Source organism: Rhipicephalus sanguineus, chromosome 7, assembly GCF_013339695.2.
Source record: "Rhipicephalus sanguineus isolate Rsan-2018 chromosome 7, BIME_Rsan_1.4, whole genome shotgun sequence".
Taxonomy (NCBI): Eukaryota; Metazoa; Arthropoda; class Arachnida; order Ixodida; family Ixodidae; genus Rhipicephalus; species Rhipicephalus sanguineus.
In genome coordinates, this window is record NC_051182.1 from 68,892,380 (window position 1) to 68,908,355 (window position 15,976).

At 43.0% G+C, this 15,976-nt stretch overlaps 1 protein-coding gene across 3 annotated transcripts in view; it reads right to left on the minus strand.

The window, feature by feature from the left end:
• The window catches only part of LOC119399510 (alkyldihydroxyacetonephosphate synthase, peroxisomal), a 470,712-nt gene that overhangs the window by 398,716 nt on the left and 56,020 nt on the right, over nt 1-15,976 (minus strand). For all 3 annotated transcript variants that reach the window (XR_007416870.1, XR_007416871.1, XM_037666315.2), the window contains exons 4-11: nt 12,470-12,590; nt 10,595-10,669; nt 8,784-8,855; nt 7,896-7,975; nt 7,313-7,393; nt 6,239-6,473; nt 3,075-3,202; nt 263-314 (exon numbers count right to left, since the gene is read on the minus strand). Coding sequence is in view for 1 of the 3 variants with exons in the window: in XM_037666315.2 (XP_037522243.1) it covers nt 263-314; nt 3,075-3,202; nt 6,239-6,473; nt 7,313-7,393; nt 7,896-7,975; nt 8,784-8,855; nt 10,595-10,669; nt 12,470-12,590 (844 nt within the window). In the remaining 2 variants the exon portion in view is untranslated. The remainder of the gene's footprint in view (nt 1-262; nt 315-3,074; nt 3,203-6,238; nt 6,474-7,312; nt 7,394-7,895; nt 7,976-8,783; nt 8,856-10,594; nt 10,670-12,469; nt 12,591-15,976) is intronic.

Genomic DNA, 15,976 nt, shown 5'->3' on the forward strand with positions numbered 1-15,976 from the left:
TTAATGAAAAGATCACATGTAAAAGAGTACATCTGCAAGTTATTTACGAGCTGCAATGATACACAAAACGACGTGACTGCCAAAATAGATGCCAGCTCTTCTCATCAAATCGTTTTCTTCATATCGACCTCGTATGTGGGGCCGCTCCCATTTGCTGCATAGCAATACAGCCAAGTCATACACGACGAGAGCAGTCGTACTTCATGTATCTTGCTCAACGTTGCAGTCAACATACGTAGTCACAAAGCACAGAACCACTCACCGAAGACAAACTGCTGATTGTCCATGAGACGTATGGAGGCTGGCCGAATGTTCTGCACAAGCAAAAACACATCAAAGGTTCAATTAAAGGTTCCAGATGTCCAGAGTATCTAGAAAATCCCTTTTACAAAATTCCCCGACATTCACAGATTTTTTCCGTCTCCCTCAATGAACTATGCAGAACGAAAAGAGATTTTTATGGCAAATGATACAATATGAAAAATACAGAGACGACCAAAGAGCAGGCACTGAGGACAGTGTTTGTATTGCTTTTTCAGCGCTTATGGTGTCCATTCTTTTGCCATCCTCCTATTTTTGACATGGTACGCTTCGCCGCAATTTTCTCAGTGAAAGTTCCATGAATAAAACACTCACTCCTTAAATTCGACCCTCAAGCACGTATAGTATAGATGACTCATGTACCTCCTTCTGCAATCCTTCAATCTTGCCCTGATGTACAGTCACCCAATTTTTTAACCTGAATGTGCGGGCATCGACCGCCGAGTCGATAAGCACCATATAACGTAGCGCGGCAGAAAAATGGACGAGAATATGCACATGTGCGCGATGAGCAGTCCTGTGCAGCTGTCTGGTGTCGCATAACAGCCTGGCAGATGAAACCTGCAATGGACTGTTCACTGCACGTGCGCACAACCTCATTCATTTTGGCGCTGTGCTCCACAATATGAAGTTTATCGGCTCAGCTGTCAACGCTTGCATGTTCAGGTTAAAAAATTGGGCACCTGTACCTACATCAACTCACTGATAAAACCCTTTCATCTTGAACTCTTTTGAAGTAATTTGTCCATACTACACTATAAAAGACGAAAGGTAACATGGTCATCCACCTGTTTCGTAGCACTAATCAACAAGAAAAACTCAAAAGAAACCCAAAGAAAATCTAAAAGAGAGTCCATAAGGATTTAACACAAAGCTTTCCAGTTGATGAAAAATTCGTCCAGGTAAGGAAGCTTCTTTGCCAACTGGAGAGCTTTCTTTCTCAGAAATACACATTAATTTCCATAGCAGCTAAGTGCTACAAAACAGACAAACAACAGTTTTTTCATCTCTGAACCTGACTACAGTTTGTGGGCTTCTGCAGAAGCGATTCTCAATATAGGAGACACTTCACTGCATGGCAAGGCCTGCATTACAAGTGACTGTATAATGGTAGAAGGCTGTGCTGTGTAGCAAGTGTATGCATGAACTAAGCGTGAGCTTGCTTAAGAACAAAAGTGCTGGATACATATTAGATTTACCAAATTAAAGTGCAGAAAAGTTGACATGGAGTGCTGCAAAGAGTCTAAGTCAAGCACCGGTCCTGTGCATCCCATGTTATTCGTTGTTGCCTTTTGTGCTCTGGTCTTTTAAAAAAATTTTGAATTTTTATCATATACAAATTAAATTTTCAGGCAAAGTATATTTTTAGCCTGCTAAACGCAGATATGCAATTCATTTTTTTTATCTGAAGTAGTTTTTGAGATAATTAGTATATCGTGAAAAATCAATTTGCCCAACTTTTCTGCAATTTTTATCAATGAACATCCTAGAAAAGTTTATATATGGGCATATTCCAGAACAACTGGAGATCACAACTAGACCATCACTGTAACTTAACTCTATTCGTATAAAAGTTATTACCACCTGTAAAGTGGTGGTTGGGAACCCCAGAATTTTCGTCAGTTGTATTGCAAATAAAAAATGTTCTCATACAAGATATTACAATTTATTAAATTCATTGTGTGTACGTACTCATAAGCTTTTAATTGCAACAATAATCATCGAAACCTGACTACTACATCAAAAGATAACATGGGCAACAGCACAGCACATAAGAGAAAAGTGCTTCTTTTTCGGGGGGCGAGCAAAAATGGTCATGAAGCTGACTTTTAGAGCGCAATCACAAAAATAAGTACTCATCAGAATGCATTATTATTGCTGCAATAGATTCTCTTGGACTTCTACATTGCAAAAAAAAAATGTTTCAGAAACTCTAGTTTTTGGCTATATTTTGGTCCAGAAGACCAGTGTTTCCCCTAAGTGAAATGCCGGGACAGCAGTAGAAGACTGAATCACAGTGTTTATTGATAACAGTTAATATACTGGTGTAGGAAGAGCAAAAAATGGGTTTGTGCTCTGATAAAGACAGAAGCATTGTTTTGGCTTCTACCATTGATAACCAGTGCACATACAAACACACACACATGTGCTGATACGATGCAGTGTGGCACACCAATTTGACCAAACAGTTAAGCTTAAATTCCTGGCAAGGCGTGACTGACCAACACGAATGCGAATCTTGGGCAGTTCACTTGGTCATTTTTCCCCAACATTCATGAGAAGATGTGTTCTACTCAAAAACTCCCCGAATTTTCCAGCTGATCAGAACTTCACTGACTTTTCCACATCTTTCAGGTTGCTGGACGCCCCACACGGCACGTAGCAGGAACACAACAGTGGCCTGTCGGTCACTGCCGTTAGGAATTGTTTCAGTCAGGACTGGAATGGTTTCTCAAAACTGAATTGAACTGAATCCATTTTCATGCGCCATACATAAAGGACGGCGGGAGTAAAACCCGCTCTAAAGCAGCTTGATTAGCTCCCACTGCTAACGAAAGAGCTGCAAAAACAGTGACATCTAAATAGATGGGAAAACATAGCACAGCAAAAGAGGACGAGGACGAAGGAACACAGTACACTGGACGAGCGCTGAACTTACAACTGACACCTTTATTGCAGAGCGAGTGCCCTTTCTGAATGCCTAGGCGAGTAGGCAAAACCTGCACAGTTTCTACGCAGGGTGATGCGCTCACCTGTCGGGTGATCTCATGCAGGAAGGCAACACCCGGCTCGAATGTGGGGAAGACGATGGAGCCGTAGCGTTGGCACTGTGGAAGCGGCCGCACCTTGAGCACCACCTGTGTCACCACACCCAGGGTGCCTGCGCAAGCCATGCAAGAGAAATGACGTAAATTCGTGAGATTTGTCTGCAAAACCCTGCACTTCCAGCACTTCCTGAAGTTCACTAATTTCCCTTATTCACTCTTCTTCCTGTCTGTTGTATGGGTCTTAAAAGTCAGTTATTAGGCCAAATGTTCAGTAGTTTGAGTTCAGTCATATATTTCTGCTTTAATCTACTATATGGTAGAACCCCGCTGTTACGTTCCTCACTGCTGCGTTTTCCCGGCTGTTACGTCGTTTTCCGCCGGTCCCGGCATAGCTCCCATAGGATACAATGTATTGGGAACCCCGCTGTTACGTCGTAACTGTCGGACCGTTCCCGTATGATACGTCGCGAAGTGCGCTCGGAGCGGACCAAGTGACTACCGAAGAGAGCGGCCATGGTGCATTTTCACGCAGCTTGGCCTGGTTTGACCGTAATATTAGCCGCATGAGAGGCGCAAGCAACAGGATCTTTCAATTGATGCAAACAAAAGCATGGCCTTCGAGATTCATGTTGCAAAGATGGCGTCTATGACGTAATTGCTCGCAAAAGCAAGGCCTTCGAGATTGGCATTTACTATTGACAAAAGCATAGCCTTTGAGATTTGCATTGCACAAACATGGCGTCTATGACGTAATTGCTTGCGAAAGCAAAACCTTTGAGATTGGCATTCACTGCCATCATGCTGCCATCGCGTTGGCGTAGACTCATCATCATCGTTATATGTCGGAGGACGGGAGTAAAGTCCCTAGATTTTTCCTTTTTACTTAACTACCGACAACTGCCTCCTTTCACGGCCCTCTCTCACGCGCAGCTGGCGTCCGACGCCATTTTCTTCCTAACTTGGAAGATTTACAAAGCCATGTGCGTCTAAGTACATTAGCCACGCATCTTTCAGCGGACAATATGCTACCGCGACGCGCCTTTCTCCTCCCGTCAAATGGGGGACGCGTTTCACCAGGTGCTGGCAAGAACATGGCTACCGAAAACGAGCGTTAGCCAATGAGATTCGTCGCCGGCGCTTCAATGGTTGTCGGTACTTAAGAAAGAACAGGGAAAAATCTAGGGACTTTAGACGGGAGGAGTTCGAGCTGGTTGGAGCTCGCATGGTCGTGCGCGCGGTTCGCGGTCGGACTCGCCGCGCTGGTTGTGATTGCGTGTGCTTAGTTCTTTCATGCCTACAGCTGCTGGTGTTAAAAAAATCACATACGTTGATTACATTTTGTGGATGAGGCCATCCCCAGCTCCGCGTTTCTATCCATCGACTAGATCGTGGCTGAGCGCGCCAATTTTCGTGTTGCTCGTAAGCATTGAAATAAAAATTTGTACCACTAAATATTTTGTCGTTTTTCCTGTTTTTCGGCTCTTACGTTTCCCGTCTCTTACGTTTATTTCCTACGGTCCCTTCAAAACGTATCAGCGGGGTTCTACTGTATTGTTATTCGTATACTGTTTTCTTTGTGATGTTTTGCTTCTAATGCATATTTGTCACATTTTCACATGTCATTTTCATTTTTATCACAGTGTTTAATTACACTAGTGAGCTGTGATTATGTGCTTTGACGAAGCCACTGCCTTTCTATGGGACCACTACTTCAACATGCCCATGACTGCTTTCAGCAGCAAAGCGCCAAGCATTTGTAGTCATGAGTGAACACTTGACTTGAATTAACTGCAACATGTTTTTCTTGCTGTGGCGCATTAAAGCAAATGGTTTAGAGCTTTTATGTGTTGTTATAGCGGAAAATGAGGCACTTTGACAGATGGAATCATGCTCGCCAATTGCGCCTTCAAATAGTTCTAGCTCCCTGAGAACAAAGGCAATCCAAAGCCACCACCTCCCAGCATTCCCTTTGGTGCACTACCAGTTTTCCAATTGCATAAGAAACTCAATGCCCGAGACTATGTGAAAATAGCTAGCTTGGCATAGTGGCACAAGTGCTGTCAGTTTTCTAGTATATAAGCCAAAGCATTCAGTGCCCCAGTAAACAAAAAAACTTGTGAATGCAATCACATCACTGATAGCAACAGCTTCTACATGGTGAGCCTGTGAACAATGAGAAGTCAAATCCCAGATTCAAAGGAGGCTTTGCTTTGACAATACAGCTAAGGAAGGCTCACAAGTTCACATGCTTCAAGCTATGCAACTGTCAACACATTCTTTGGATTGGCTGTGGCACTGGCTTTGCGACAAAGAATGTTAACTTCCCGCCGAGAGGTGGTCTCGGTGGACACAGGTTATCATCAAAAGTTGCAACATGTTATCCAGGAAACTGCATCACTGTCGCTCATTCCCAGAACTTCACGAGACTAAAGGCAGGAATTTGATTGCTGTTATGTGGGGTACTAATCATAACACTGGACAGTAATGGGAGCACATTACTATGTTAATGAATACTGTGTTTGCATTGTTACAAATGCAGTTGCAGTATGCAATGTTACAACCGCGATATTGTAAATGCTAACACCATAAACAAGTTTGCGAGAAGTATCAAACCATACTTGGGGCTATCAATGATGATGAAAAGTGATGTTTTCGTAGTTGTCCTCTTAAATGCTGCAGAAATCAAGGCCTCTCATTTTGGACAATGCGGTTTATAGTTTGTATGATAAGGTGTCAGGTGTTGTGAAGTGTGGGCCAAATGTTGTACATGTGATCCAAAGTGATTCCTTTTTTGTTACACGCATGAATGTATGCACTGATATTGTCGTTCTGAAGACTATAGTACTCAACTCTATTGCCCCTCTTGTAGAAACCCTTTATAAGAGACAATGATGTAAGAGACAAATAGGTAAAAAACACACCAGTGCACCTACACCGAAATAGGAGTTGATCAGAAAATGAAAACATAGTACCCTGCTTATAAGAGACGCCTCGTATAAGAGATGAGAACTGCACCCCAACCCCCACCTTCATTCCGTGTCTCTTATAAATGGGTTCAACTGTGAATTAGAAGTCTGAAGAAAGGCTTACGGATGCCTAAACAAATAAATGTGATAATTTGCTCGGCAAACAAGACTTGGGAAATGCACCTTCTGAGCCGAGCACGAAGTGGTGCACGTCGGGCCCACTAGAGATTCGGGGCACCTGGCAGCTGCGCTCAACCGTGCCGCTGGGTGTGACTAGCCGCACGTGCACCACCAGGTCTTCAATGTTGCCATACACGTTCTTCTTCATGCCGGATGCCCGTGTTGCCACCCAGCCACCGAGTGAGCTGAACTCGTACGAGTCTGGCTCGTGGCCCGTACATAGGCCGTGCTCTGCTAGCTGCATCCAACATTCACAAAGAAGGTTTCAAATACTATGAATAACCTTTGCCATAATTCAGACATTTAACAAGAATGTCCAAGGGTGCTGGGAATAAATGCATGCAGCTTCACTGGACAAAGGCCCCCGTGAATTTCCCTAAAGGGAACTCTCATATGGAGTGAAGAGTTTCATAGAGTGAGGTACAGAGACAAAGTGGCACATGTGCATTTTTTATTACATTTCTATGATGAAGACAAGCAACATTACACGACAGTAATCAACATTAGCCAACAATTAGCCAGCACTATCCAGTACTAGTGAACAGTGGCCGGTGCTAGTACACTCAAACCTCGACATAACGAACACGAATATAACGAATTATCACTTATAACAAAGTAAATGAAGAATAGTCTTGTCATAGATACAGTGTTACAAATAAACGTTTATAACGAATTTTCGGATATAACGAAGGTATTTTCGTGGCGGATGTGACTGTTATAACGGGGTTTGAGTGTATTGTCCAAGCAAATATAGTGCATGTCATGGCACGTCAGACATGACATTTCTGTGATGTCATGCATAATCCGATATCTTAGTTAAAGAAATGGCCACAATGGCGTTTTGTCATTTATGCCGTTCATGTCATGACGTAACATTAATCTTTGTCATGCATGCATGTCATGCCACGCAGATTCTGGTATGTACTCTGTCAATGAAATGGCCATGAGAGCATAACGACACAGGAGGCTACATAGAAAGTCGTTGTCAAAAGCGCCTTTGATTCACCAAGAAATGCATCCCATTAAAAAAAAAAAGAAAACATGCAAACTCAGGCACATGCATTCTTTTCTGCTCACCTGTCTCTCAAGGTCCTGGCCAATGATGCCAGCCTCGATATTTGCAGTCATGTTCACCTTGTCAACCCACAGGATGCGGTTCTGCAGTATTGTGAACAGTGTTGCGTAAAATATGATGCGGGTGTCATAGATCGCTGGACTGCAGCCAAGCAAGTCGGTGCCAGGAAGTTTACGAGCAGCTAAATCCTACATGTACTTAAAGGGCGGCGCCGCAAAGTAGAAACAGACACAGGGACGAAACAGCCCAAACTAAGCACATCTATCGATCCGCATGCGCAAAGATTGATGCGCAAACTGACAGGTGCAGCCTATCTAATAGAACCTTGCTGAGCTGCTAGAATTTCCAAATTCTTAGTTGTGCGCACACTCCAGATTTCGATCCCAGATTTCAATTTCCACGAAAGACTTATCTGAGAGCACAATAGACGGGGAGCTAACGCATGCGCTACATTTTCCGTATAACATATTGTACGGGTCTGTTATTATTATTCTTAGTCTTTGAAGTGCCACTCATTAAGTACACGTATTTTCTTCCAACTAGCTCCAACAGAACCTTTAATCAGGTAAACCTTGTCTTGCATACCATTTGCGAGGTGTCCAGTGAAACGATCATCCTTGTCTCTGAGGCCGGGCATTCAAGGGCGCCCGACACGCTCGTGCCACCTTTGAGAAAACAAAGAAAACCAACATTTTTAAAAATTATTTTTTGTACGAAGGGGGGAAAATACTGGCAGTCGTGAGCTTTTCCAAAACCACAGCGATTAAGCAACATAAACGAAGAAACTGTCCTTATTTGTCCTTCCGTGTTTGTGTGGCATAGGATTTATGGTTCCTGTCCTTAGACCTGGAACCAACTGCACTTCATGCCACAATTACTGGATGTTCCCGACTCCTCTGAGAGGCATTTTGCAAGTCTATTCCACAAAAATTAACATTGTTCCCACAACTTTTTTCCACATGGCCAAAAGTGCTTCTTAGTGATGAACTTCAACAGAGAAGGCTTTCTCAATACTAAGTTAGCTGTCAAATACAATTTTCACTGCAAGTGTGCTTCTTCAAGCAATCCAGCTTCAGTTATGTAATTGAGTATGTGTTGCAAATGATTAACCAAATCTGTACAGCCTTTCAGAAACAGTCAGTAGAAGTACTGGGTAATATCAAATTTTAAATGTGTACTGATAAGCAATGGCCACAAGCACAACACTTGACTACCATATTTAACAATCACAATGGCAGTACTCTACATCTTAATAGAACGGAAAAACTAGGCCCTAGGAAAATAGGACGACAACGTGAGGAGATAGGCAAGACAATCTTTTTTAGCGCTGTTTTCTTCAATATAAGTATAGCCTCAACCAACCCAATTCGACACACTACTTCATCACAAGTTCACGCCTCATCACTTTCAGTCCAATGCTCCAGCAACATGCCCAAAAAACGCAAGTCACGTCAATGCATGCAGCTCACCCACCTCCAAATGGAATGAGGACAACATTGTGCTGCGAAGCCAGGGACACCAGGCTGACAACGTCTTCGTGGCACACTGGGAACATAACCAAACATGATGCAAGTGACTCAGACATTTGAATGAATGAATTTTCATCTGCATTAATGATACATGTAAAAGGACCGGAACTGAAAGACACAAAACGTCTTATGAAAGTGTTCCAAGGCCCGATAACAGGCATAGCAAACGGCAGTAGAGCACAAGTGTACCTAATCTTAATTTTTTTAAAACAGAAAAGAACAGAATGAAAAAAGATGAGAAATGTTAACCGCAATAAGAAAAACTCAACACTCAAATTCTTCCACCGTACCTTCTATAAGCAAACAGGCACTGGCAGTTGCACCTACCTGTCAGAGCCATCCAATGTCTTGACTCGGCATGACCACTCAAAGAAGGTGCGCGAATACAGTTGCAATACATGTAGTTTTTCCAAATCCTTTTTTCCCACAGACTGCGTGAGACTGGAACTCGTTAACGGAAGAATACGTTTCTGTACCCAATAATCATGATTTTCATTCCAGACTGTATTTATAATAATGCCTTACCGTCCAAGTTTTGTTCGAACTTTCTGTTACCTTTAATCTAACCCATTTTCCGTTTCACCTTGTCTACCATGAGGTTAACCTTGTTTTATGTATTTTATTGCTTATTATTGTAAAAAAATGTAACACGTTGCACTCAAATTGTCTCCCCTGCGATAACGCCTTTGAGGCAACGCAGGCATTCTGTAAATAAAATTAATGCAAGAAAAAACCTGCCACTTGCTTGGAAACAACATGAAGGTGGCAGATCTATGGGCATGTTATCTGCAACTTTCGCATAGATCAGCAAAGAGAAATCGGTTTTATTTTAACTGAAGGTGTTCAAGGTATCAGACCACATTCCATAAATACATTTTTATTGTTATCTTAAAAGCAAAACTTTATCTCCTTTTGGACACTGCGCACAAAATTGTGCATGCCAAGATGTTGCGGCAAAAGCAAAGGCAATGATCAATACAACAATATTTACAATGAACATGCACCTTTGCTCCATGTGCAAAAAATTTGTTAATTTATTTTACCACACTGCAGGCCTGATAGGCCCAAGCAGGAGTGGAATGGCAAAGCACAGTTAGTACGATTTGAGTTCGCAAAATAAATAAGGTCACTAGCAAATGGACAGGGCTATATCACTTCATGTGTAATGCGTGCTAGGCAACAAACAAAGCAGACTAAAATGATAACAAATGCTCTAGTGTCTTTTTCAAAATCAGTCTCATCAAAAATAGATTTACGAAGAGCAGTCCAGTCGGAAATTTTAAAGGGGAAAAATTGTGTTTACATGCATTAGTATATTAGCAAATATTGATTTCAGTGCATGGTCATGAGTGTGTCGAGTCTTTCTGGTGTTCTAAGCATGTAAAGTGTCCATGGGTAAAGTTCAATATGTGCGAAGTGCAACTAAAACAAGTTAAAAGCCATGGCTGGGCATTCCTCTAAGCATCAGCAGGGCCGTACCCAGGAATTTTTTTTCGGGGGGTGTTTGTGTGTTGAACGGCTAACTTTGGCAACTAGTGGTCGCTGTGAAGGCGTGAAAGTATTTTAGTGCCACCCAAAAACTTAAAGCATGAAAAAATTTCGGGGGTGTCAGAACCCCCTCAACCCCCCCTTAGTTACGGCCCTGAGCATCAGCATATTCCCATGAAAGAGTTCATTTCTTTTACTGCTTTCCAGTGGGGCTATAAAGAGGCCCGGCTTCATACGACCACCTTCATATCTCCTAGATTCACTTACGTGGCCAGACGACCAAGTCGGGAATTCGAGCGAAGGAGCCCTCACGTAGGATGAAGATTTCCCGCATGGTGTGACCTGAAAGAAAGGCAAGACAACGGTCACCAAAGAATGTATATCAGTCTAGACATACCTGCAACAAGCAACTCAGTGTGGGACAATTCGAAATCGTCCCTAACGCTAAGCAATGAGAGTTAAATTATCTCGCATCAGCCTAATGATACTGCGTGTTTGAATTGTGCCCTGTAATCTTTTGAGTTTTGACAGCCTCTGTAACCTTTGTAATCGATTGACACCTACTGCCCGTGTGTCATGACTAAGGCTTGAAATTTCACATGTGGGCCGTTTTCCACCTATTTTTCTTTATATTGCGTCAAAGCCATAAAACATTCAGTTGTTAGTCAGTGTTCATCTTGTGTGTTCCTTCGCTCGTGCCTCGTCTGCTTTTGCACTGTTTTTCCCAATTACAAAAGAAAAATTTGTGACAAAAATTGCATTTTCAAAAGTTAAAAATGGGTGTCCCCAAACGGGAACATTAGTTGTGAACACGGCAAAAAACATACCCAGTAAATGCCCATTCTGGCTTTCAGCGCTTTTCGATATTTTTTAGATGATTCCCAAAGACCAACAGCACAACTCTTCATCACACTAGTTTGTGTGAAAAAAAAAAATGAATTGCAAACTTTAAGTAGTTAGGCCTAAGAAGCTGTGCGCTGCTCACTGCCATTTTGTTTTGTTAGCACATAGCCACTAAAGTTGAATTCCACTGCTCATTCTTGCACTATGGATAAAGAACACTCTGGGCAATGAAACTATAGGTTTTAAATGCACTGAGCAGTTTGCTGTTGTGTGATTTGCTTAAGAAGTCATGTCCACAAACATGGACATTGGTAGCGATGTGGTTATTAAAAAAAGAAAGGCTCTTGGGCAAGTGAAATATTTCGGCATTCCAGAAGGTAGACTATGATAGCCGTAAGCGGCCCATTTGAAGGCATGCATAACATAGCGGTAATGAAAATGTTCCTACATTTTCGTATTTGCACAGCTGCTCAGTTTTTGATGTGCTGTACTTTTTACACAAACAAGGAATGAAAGAAGACAAGCATGTGCATGATGTGCTTGCATGTGAGCGTGTATCTCATTTCAATAAATTTATTGTCTTTTGTGCAAAAAGTACAGTGCAGAAAAACAGACCAACATTATACCAACTAGCCCCAAGTGAAGACTTTGGGCTAGTTGATATAATGTACCAGTTTGTACTGTAATGTATGCTGACAAGTAAAACAAACAAAACAAAACAAAAAAAACGTAATGCCCCCATTACAGTACAGTAGACTCTCGCTAAACAGAACCTGAAGGAACCAGGAAAATGTGTTCTGTTTAACGGGAATTTTATTTACTGGGAGATGAACAGGAGTGCAGAATACAAGTATGAAACTAGCCATATTAGAGGCAGTTTTAGTTAAGCAGCAGTTCCATTTAAGGCATTTCCTTTTAGTGAGAGCCCACTGTAAAACTGTAATATGTAGTCTCATTCAATTTCTATTATTTTTAACACAAATACCTACTTAATTCACGCACGTTTTTAGAACGTTGCGTGTTTCAAATTAGATGAGGGAAATTGCTTGCAACTGACAAAATATCTAAAATGCTGCTACCCCGAACGTTGCATTGTGTAGGAATACACATTTCTCCACGATGACACACAGACTCCAACAATGGCAGCAGCAGCAGGATCAATACCACTAATACCAATAACAGTGCATAGATGAATGCATAATTAACAAACTAATGAATGAGTGCAGGTAATGATCAGAGTGACTAGCTTAGAACAATGAAAACTACACTATACACAAGAATCACAACACAGGTCATTACCGTGTGCCCTGAAGAGCCTGTCCTGGCCATCGGCCGAGTAGGAAATGCCGGCGCGACGAACGTCTTCGAGGAATGCCTCGTTGATGATGGGGGGCGGAAGCTCCTGGTCCGAGGGGGGCGGCTGTAGTCGGTGCAAAAGACGACACCTGGTTGGTTATGCTGCTCAGCCTATCGTGTGCCACATTCCCTACATAACCGAAAGGGCCACCTCAAAGGTCAATGCGGCACACCGAGGAAGAATTTGTCAGTTATTATTGCGATAGCAATGATATGGACAGTCTCGGCTGGATTTTACCATCGCCGTCACCGTCATGCACTGTATATGTATAAGTATGTACATATATATAAAAGCCCCAAACAAAAGTAATTCAGAAAATGCTTCCAAAGCGCGGAATCGAACCAGGGACCTCTTGCTCCGCAGTGAGTGGCGCTAACCACTGCGCCACGAAACGCAGATCCTCCACGTAGCTAACGGCGAGCGTTATATACACACCCTTTACCGCTGGACGGACTCAGAGACGGCAGGCGCTTATAAGCATTTCTTCATTACCAGCGAGATGGCGCTAGGAGCGCGACGGGCGCATTTAAAAGTCGTCGGTGAGCTCACTCGCTTCTTCTTCTATTTGCGCAGGGAGAACCTTGCCCTTCTGCTGTCTGCTCGCATGGTGGTTGCTGCCGGAGGGTAGATGTTTCTGCAGCGCAGCAGTGCATCCATCACGGGCCACTTTTCTTGCTATCGCATTTATTGCTTCGCCCTTGCAGCGAAACTCTGACTTTTTATAAGTTCTTCAAAAAAATTGCGAATTGCGGTACACGTTGTGCTGTAGTGACTAGAGGACTCAGCTACTGAAAAAACAATCACAAGCATGTAGCCTTATAACTGTTGGACTACACACTTTAGATTTCTGCTCGGCTATCCGCCAGAACACTTGCATAGACGCGAAATCAATGTATCACTCGCTATGGGCCAGATTTAAGGTGAGGTCTGTTAAAACAAAACGTGCTGAGAGACAAAAAATTGCAACATGTTACTTTCAAAGCAGGTGCTGACAATCCCATTAATACTTGTCACAGGACACATCACAAACTACGTCACCAAACACATCAAAGTACACATCACAGAACACTACGAACAAGAGCACAGTAAGTGATCACAGCAAAGTGACATGTTTCACGAAATCTTCAACAAAAGACATGCCCTCCATATATTGCGTGTTGTTGAACTGCTCAGTTCATACAGTGTCACAGACGACATGGGCACTCAGTGCACATCAAAATAAAGAAAAGAACAAAGAGCCCCCTTCGCCCCACAAGGTGAGCGCTGATATAGAACTCACACACTGCACACTAAGGCGTTCAAATGCTCTCCCTCGTCCCTTCGCGCTTCTACTGATTCTTGCAGTGTGTCCATAGCGTTTACGGTCTGTAGTAAAGATGTGCCCTGGCAACGCTAGACAGACTTACCCTGACACACTTGCGCACAGGGTTAACGGCCACAGAGGAGGAGCCTTGCAGGGAAGACTTGGTGCTTTTAATGGGTTCCTGAGGGCACATGCAGGGCAGAGGACAACAGGCAAAGCAGTGCACAGAGAAAGCAGGCAGGCAGGCATGCACAGTGCAAGACAGTATGAAGTGAGCAAGTTGCATACCTTCTGAGAGTGTAAAAAAACACAGAGCCATGAAAGAAGAACACAGGACAAGCACGTGGTATCTGCGTTTTCTTGCACTTTCAGAAGATATGGACCAGTACCAACTAGCCTGAGCTCAGTGAGCAAGTTGCGGCTTATAGCGACATTGAGGTGCAAACAGGCAGCAACAGGGCAGAAGAATGCGTCTACCGCCAAGCGAGACAAACACAAAGGCAGACAAACATTAAAATGTTCGTGCAAGGAGAAAAAAAAACGTTAATGTGAAGACAAAAAAAACAGAATGACAGGGCTGAGTTAGTTCATTATGGGTTCGTGGTGTAGAAGAGAAGGCACGAAAAACAAGGGCACGAGGAGAATGGTACAACACAACCTTTCTGATGTGCTGTCACAATTGCAGGTGTAGTCCAAAATTCAAAACTTGTAAATTACGTCACAAATTCTGTTCATACACATGAATGAAGCGTTTCTTATGGTCGAGCCTTGACATATCTGTGCATAGCATGTCTTCGAGTTATTTCTCCATTTGCACTAAGAGGAATTGCCATTCCTAAACCATTTGTGCATATAATTGATGGATTGGCGCAGCTTTTTTTTTTTTGAGCACATAAACATCATTTTTCATTTATTCCTTCTTCTCTGCCATTATGATAGAATCTGAACCCACAACCTTCACTTTCTCTACCAGTTGCCACAGTCGTGCCTCTGGTTGAAAGAATGTGCCCCATCTACCACTTAATGCAGTCAAAATAGCTATCACTACCGGTGCTATGATTAGAACAGAAATATTTAAGGAATTGGACATGTGGAAAGGAGCTGCCCTGGTTCAAATGGTCGAGAATTCCACACAATGTTAGAAAGTTGCGGGTTCGGTTTTCATCAGCTGCATGCTGTCTTTCTACTTTTATTCTATTTTTCTTGTTATTTGCACATTTCAACTGAAAAGAAAAAGTAGCTACCTTCTCCTATGCTTCTATGACGCTTCTATGCACCATTTCTTTTTCCTGCGGGTTCGTGGGTGAAGTTTACATAACCATAAAAATTTAACGAGATAGGTTTTCTGAAAGTAGGACAAAGAGTCACGGGAAACGCTTCCAAGATCCTTTCGACCAAAGGATTATACTTTACAGCAGCAGAAGGTGACAAATCGGGGAAAAGTTAGTGCTCTGTTTATCAGCTCTTGAAACCTATGCGCATGCTTTATGTCGCTGTAAGTACAGTCACGCCCAACATGAGTTGCAACATGCTGCCCGTGGTCAAAGCGGCGTAAACATTGCACAGTGGGTCCAACATAAAAAGCAACCAGTGATGTGAACACTGTTTCGACTACTGGTATTCCCAAAACCAATTTCATATTTGCCAGTGTTACAGTATAGGCTTGGGGCCCCTGCAACCATGGCCACCGTGTTGCAACTCATATTGAGTGCCACTGTACTTCACTGGATGTACTTTTAGACCCCATACAGTCGACGTCCGATTTCCCGGACCCTCAAGGGACCGCGAAAACGTCCGGAAAATCGGGCAGTCCGGAAAAACGAATGCACGTGAAAACGCACATTTCTGGTAGGTATTTTTCGCTGACGGAGAGGGTCACAGCCGGAGTACAAGATTCCCATAGCAATTCAGCCAATGCATTGTTTAGGTGGCTCTGAAAAGAGCCGTTTATAAAAAAAAAATACGACGTGGCCGGCACTACCTCATAGGTCAGCACTTGGGCGCAAAGAAGTCGCTTATTTTCTTTTGCACGGTCCGCTTGCCCGCGATTATGTCTGCCTCAATTTCAGTCAACGTCATGTTGCCGCTGTACACCAATGACAGTGTCATCAGTGCTCGCATCAACTCCGTGTTCGTTGGCTGTGTA